The sequence below is a fragment of the Olea europaea genome, unplaced genomic scaffold, assembly GCF_002742605.1.
Source record: "Olea europaea var. sylvestris unplaced genomic scaffold, O_europaea_v1 scaffold1753, whole genome shotgun sequence".
Taxonomy (NCBI): domain Eukaryota; kingdom Viridiplantae; phylum Streptophyta; class Magnoliopsida; order Lamiales; family Oleaceae; genus Olea; species Olea europaea.
In genome coordinates this window covers 39,567-45,509 of record NW_019235250.1, presented here as the reverse complement: position 1 = coordinate 45,509, position 5,943 = coordinate 39,567, and the positions used below count along the sequence as shown (strand labels likewise).

Sequence of the window (5,943 nt, the reverse complement as noted above, 5' to 3'; positions counted from 1 at the left end):
TTCTTCTTCTTCTTCTTCTTCTTCTTCTTTTTTAACCTCTTGCAACTTTGACACTTTTGATTCTTAAACTTAACTTTATTCATTGGCTGAAACGACTATGAGAGTAAAAGGCCTAAATATCTATCAATTATCCTATACACTCGGTTGAATGCAGGGTAACTCTTGAAATATGCTGAGGCATGCTTGATTTCCCTGACACTGAGATTGCACACATTCATCATAACTCATGCTTGACTGTATATTAATGAATGAAACCATTATAAACTTGCACGCTTTGCCTATTTTAGTATTATGAATGATCTTGAAAGAAGGAATTAGCGTATAATCCATAACATCAACTTCTGATGTTTTCTCAACATTATTGCTCAGGAATGGTAGCAGCTCTAACAAATGAAAGTGCTACGAGCAAATCAGTATATTTTGCACATTGCACATCCGAGATGATATTTATCACTCATTTGTTAGCTGAAGAACCCGAGAAGCTTGCAGGACCTTTGCTCGCTGATACCTATGTAACCTTGTTGAAAGGTCGTAATGCATGGTATGGTCAAATGATAGCCAAGGGAGAACTAAGCCTAGATATGGGTGACAGCATCAGCGGAAAAGGAACTATTCAGGTCTATATCATATTCCTAATTATGCATACGATGATTTAGAGCATGTTTTAGCTAAGCTTAAATATTATTTTAGTGACATTTTTGTTTTGAAACAAGTTGGAACTCTTTCAAGCTGGTATCACAATAGAAAATAATTATTATTTCCTCTCTTTTTCCAAAACCAGGGAGTTTCTGCAGTTGGAGCATTTTATGAACTTCTAAGCCAGTCAAGTTTAAATGTATTGCACCCTGAAGCAAACAAGCCAGTTGCCCCAGTTGAGCTGTGTCCAATTTTAAGGACTTTGTATAAAATTCTAATCACCAGGTACCTTTTCTTCTTATTATATATTTTTGTATTTAAGGAAAAAAATATACCTGAGGCCTTCAAAAGTGAATGACTTTGTGAACTAATTTTCCGGTGGACTAATAAAAAACATCGGAATAGACCGTTATTTTAGTCCTGACAGCAATCTTGGACTCACTACATGCAAGACATATTTCAATATTGCAAAACTCGAATTTCTGCTTACTGAGTATTGAATCAATCTACAGGGAACAAGGAACAAGGGGTATTCTTCAAGCGCTACAGGATGAGAACCTGAATGATCCCCGTGATCGCATTGAGATTGCACAGAGCCATGTCTTCTACAGGCCTTCACTTCTTGGGGGCAGCCTTGACTGAAATCTGATGTGCAATGGTGGAAGAAATAAGAGATAGATGAGCATATAAAAGTAGAAGTACCAGTGAAAATTTACACTGTTTGATTCTCTGCATCAAGCACTTGTTTATTGTGGGTTTGAATATTTCAGATCGAACTTTTGAATCTCTTTTCACCAAATATATATACCTGGATATTGTTTCAGTTCCAATCTCTAGAAATGGATAACTTTTGCCTTGGGAAACCTCTCCATTTGTACTGTATTCTTAAGTAAATCTAATGATCAGCCTAGTTTAGAGGTGTTAATCGAGTCGTGTCACGACATTTTGATACAATGAGACTTTGCGCATCCGACAAAGCTCGAACGGTGCAAAGCATTCACTTCCTTTTTGTTGAAGTTGTCTTCTTTTTAATTTTTCAAATATAAGCCCAAATGGAATGTGAAACGTCTACAGCCAGGTCCGTGACTTCCCTGCTCCATGGGGTGGACCATGTTGTGCATTGGAGGGATTGATCGAGTTTAGCAATCCAACATATTTTGACATCTCTAACTTAGTTATCCTAAGTTCTCTCTCATTCTCACTATTAGGCTTGAGTATTTTCTTTGACTCTTGACAGAAAAATAGTTTCTACTATGTTCATGCTTACACTATTAATGGTGATGGTGATAGAATGTCGTGTTAGCATATCGTAAAGCTATCAGATGATAATATAGAAAGTAAACTCTAGATAATTGCATGAGCTGGTGTTTTGCAAAATTGAAGAGTTCTAAGCAACAAGCTATTGAATTTTGATATAGATAATTACAATAAGATCAATCTTCCTCGTTTTAAAATAAAAGGAAAAGCAAATTAATTTTAGTGCTCGTTTGGTAGGGATTTTGATAATTGATTTTTTGACCTTTAGAAATAAAGTGGGTCCTACCTGTGAAAAAAGAATTCAAAAATGATGGTTGAAATAGTAAAATAGCAGTCACAAAATTGATTTTAATTGGTTTAAAAGCTCTACCAAACAAGTCCTTAGGTAGAAGTGAAACAGATTTTGGTAATTAGGTACTTAAAATGAATTTTAGAGAAAAAGAGGGGGTATTCCGCAATATGACGAGAATAAGAGTGACTGATCATTCTGTTAAATTCCCGGTATACCCCTAATGTACTTATTTCCCATCCTATCGTGCCACTTTCAGGATCAGTATACCGGAGAGACTTCCAGGGAGAGTAAGAGAGAGAATTGTTTGTGTGCAGAAAATGGAGAAGCCAACAGAAATCAGCAGCGCAAAAATGTTTGATGGACACAACAAGAGATACAAACACTTCAGTCCCACATTAGGCTGTTCCATGACCTTCCATATCTACTTTCCTCCTTCATCCTCCCCTTCTCACAAATTTCCAGTATGATCTTCAGGAACCAATTATTTTCTGTTTTTTCGCATGCCCATTTCTTGATTTTTTTTTTCTTTTTCTGTTTTGAATAAATACCCATAAAGATTCGATTTTTAATTGATATTTTGCTTGGATTGTTAAGATCTTTATTTTTTTTATGTTGAGATTGGTTTGGTTAATATGGGTTTCTTTCTGGGTTCTTGATTCTTGATTCTTGCAAGTATGACTGAGTTTTGTTTGCATGAGGGTTTTTTTTTTTTCTTTTTTTTCTTTTTTGGGTAAGTTAGGATTTAATTGATTCTTAATTGGGGTGCTGAATATGCTGTTTAAAAATAATTGATCATTGCTTATTGTGTAGTAAGTACAATGATTGCATCTTGAAGTCACTATCTATGCTGTATAATCCCACGCAAAAGTGATAAATGCAAGTAAAATTTCAAAATTAACTTTGGGAATATTTTTTGACGTGTGCATGTATTTGGCGAATTGATCTGTTGGTGACCAATGTTCTTCGACCATCCTGGCTGCATGATCTTCTTTTGAAGTATTTAAACAATAGAAACTGTGCAATACCTATAACTTCTCAGTATTTATAATAGTAATTAATTCTTTGATTGTGCTAGCTGATGTGGTGAAATGTGGATAATATCAGCATAGAACTTGTAGCCGTGTTTGGTTAACCTGCTGGGCTGGTTCTCTTAATTATTCACAGGTACTTTATTGGCTTTCCGGCCTAACGTGCACGGATGAGAACTTTATAGCCAAATCTGGTGCTCAGCGTGTTGCCTCAAGTGAGGGTGTTGCGCTGATTGCCCCGGATACTTCTCCAAGTGAGTCGGCTTAATTGATATATGTTCTCTTTTAATTATGTAATGACTAAATAAAGGCATCACTTTAGAAAATCAGCAACGCGCTCTTATTACCTGATGAAATGCAAATTTTTCGAGACTTAGCCCTTGTTTGAGCCCCATTCTTTTGATAAGAATGAAATTTTGAACAGTGTATTGATAGAAAATGTGTAGTTAAAAAATAAAAAAAAGTTTTGAATTTGCGTGTAATTTTATTTATTGAATAATTTGTGATTGGAATGATGTCAAAACACTGTTTAAGAATGTATTTTTTTCAAAGAATGAGAATCAAACCGGGGCTTAAAACCTAATTTGATTCAATATTTGAGAAAAAAGTGAGCAGCCTTGCTACAATTCTGCCAGTCTTAGACTACTTCAATGTGCTTGAGTAAATGCCTGTGTGCAGAACTGGCATTCCTCACTATCTACCTAGGGAAATTGTGTGTGTCAGTTTTCAAATTGGTATTTGGCTACAAAATTCGGGTTTTATTGCTCAAAGCTACTAGTCAAGAGTAATTTTGGTTGCCTGAGTTCCAATATGGTGATTTAGCAATCAAACTATTTTGCTCTCTGGAGAATAAAAGGCACTGCCATCTTACAGCATGTTATGGTAACTTCCTCTGGCTAAAGATATATGATAAATATGTGAGGAAGTGAGTTCACATTCAAATGATGATTTGTGCTCATGTTCACACGTTTTTAGGTTTCGAATGTTAGTGATCTATTAACTCACTTGATCTTAGCTTTATCGTGGTTCTGCATGTCCAGGAGAGACTTCTTATCACCAGTTTGTAATTGCAGGAGGCTTGAATGTTGAAGGAGAATCAGACAGCTGGGATTTTGGCGTCGGTATGTATCATGGAATCAATTTTTATATCAGCACTTCTTGATCTGCCTAGCCCAGTTACTTCGATAATAGACTGGCTCAATGAAGAGGGTAAAAAATTGAATTTGAACTTAAAAATCATTGTGCAGAAATTGGGATTAAAATATGAAACATAGTCTTCAAATAGACACCTTTTGTTGGTTTTGTTTCAAACTGGTTGTGGGCAAGGTTGGATTTGAGTATACATTTACTACTGGAAGATGATTTTCCATATTGTAAGTCCTGGTCTTGATATGTGTAAAAGTTGCTTTCTCATATTTCTTTTCATCATGATGTCAATGCACAGAATTGTAAGCAAGCTGAGTCTAGTGTCAGCAATTTGACGTGCTTAGCTTAACTATACGGAGCTTGACGCCTATCTCAACTTGAGATAAACGTGTTAGAAAATATCTCATTTAGCAGGCTACATGTCTGCCTATGAAGAAGTTACAACTCTGTTTGTTGGAATGTTTGGAGCCTGAGCACATTGTAGACGTATTCCTTGGACTGCTGATTTACCTAATATAGGAGTGTATTGGGAAGTCATCCTTGTATTGTATGTCCTCTAATATTCCTACGGTATAAAGGATCAGTTAAGACTTACGTGTAAGGAGACCTCGTAATCTCCTCCATTATAGATAAGACCTCAGCCGCGAGTAGACGTAATAGTGAACTCATAAATAAATGTGTGCTTTGTTCATTTTCAGATTGTTTTTCTGTTTATTGTTGCTATTGGAAGTAGAGATTAGGGTTTAATCCATGAAACTGTTAATGTATTTGAAAACCAATTTGTTCTTGACATTTCATCACAGTATATGGGCTTTGAATTTCAAATGCCTCCTACCACATGCAACATACAGCTTTGAATGTTGAATTATAGGTACAGGAAAAAATGGTAAGCGAACTATATCTGACAATGCATCTGTGTTTGCAAACTATAACAAACTGAACGTGCTCTAACTAATCGATTTTACTCATTTGCTGTTTATTAGTTTGACGGAGCTTCACTACTTTTTTTTACCAGGTGCTGGGTTTTATCTCAATGCGACACAAGAGAAGTGGAAGAATTGGCAGATGTATGACTATATTGTGAAGGAATTACCATTACTTCTTACTGAAAATTTTCCACAGCTTGATACATCACGAGCATCTATCTTTGGTCATTCGATGGGCGGGCATGGAGCACTGACAATCTACCTCAAAAATTTGGACAAGTACAAGGTGGCCGATTATAGTATTCATTTTCTGAACTTGAAAATCATAGATCCTGATGAGATTTAACATTGTCGTTTCAAATAAAGCTAGCAATTCTGTTGCATGCAGTTGCAAAATATATCAATCCTGAAAAACTGTACGACTTAATATTTTGAAAGCACCTCTAACTTTGTCAAAATAAATAACTAATGATTTCCAATTTTAACCAATAAATTTTTTTTGTTTATTTTAAAACTCATTGACTTATTTGTAAGTTTGCTTATACATGAACTTTTTAAGCTCAGCCAAACATGCTTTTACTTTTATCTACTTTTAAGTGATGCCTTGTAGTCGATCATAAAGTTCTTTCATTTTAATTTATATATATATATATATATA

General features: G+C 35.2%; 2 protein-coding genes across 2 annotated transcripts in view; both read left to right on the top strand.

Moving 5' to 3' along the window:
• Positions 1-341: 341 nt before the first annotated feature.
• On the top strand, positions 342-1,561 carry LOC111377978 (glycerol-3-phosphate dehydrogenase [NAD(+)] GPDHC1, cytosolic-like). The gene is made up of 3 exons (XM_023001138.1): positions 342-617; positions 782-921; positions 1,149-1,561. Exons 1-3 carry the CDS (start codon positions 345-347, stop codon positions 1,276-1,278), a joined length of 543 nt encoding a protein of 180 aa, XP_022856906.1. The 5' UTR covers positions 342-344; the 3' UTR covers positions 1,279-1,561.
• An 860-nt stretch (positions 1,562-2,421) lies between these two features.
• LOC111377977 (S-formylglutathione hydrolase) overlaps positions 2,422-5,943 on the top strand; it is an 8,711-nt gene continuing 5,189 nt past the window's right edge. The window contains exons 1-4 of the mRNA XM_023001137.1: positions 2,422-2,646; positions 3,350-3,467; positions 4,287-4,334; positions 5,375-5,571. Coding sequence (XP_022856905.1) covers positions 2,503-2,646; positions 3,350-3,467; positions 4,287-4,334; positions 5,375-5,571 — 507 coding nt within the window. The 5' untranslated portion in view covers positions 2,422-2,502. The remainder of the gene's footprint in view (positions 2,647-3,349; positions 3,468-4,286; positions 4,335-5,374; positions 5,572-5,943) is intronic.

What these genes read in the sequence shown, in the direction of transcription:
- LOC111377978 (XM_023001138.1), top strand. Translation starts at nt 345, where the DNA reads ATGTTTTCTCAACATTATTGCTCAGGAATGGTAGCAGCTCTAACAAAT. An exon ending in GCGGAAAAGGAACTATTCAG is followed by an intron (nt 618 to 781) that starts GTCTATATCATA and finishes TTCCAAAACCAG; the next exon opens with GGAGTTTCTGCAGTTGGAGC. An exon ending in TATAAAATTCTAATCACCAG is followed by an intron (nt 922 to 1,148) that starts GTACCTTTTCTT and finishes ATCAATCTACAG; the next exon opens with GGAACAAGGAACAAGGGGTA.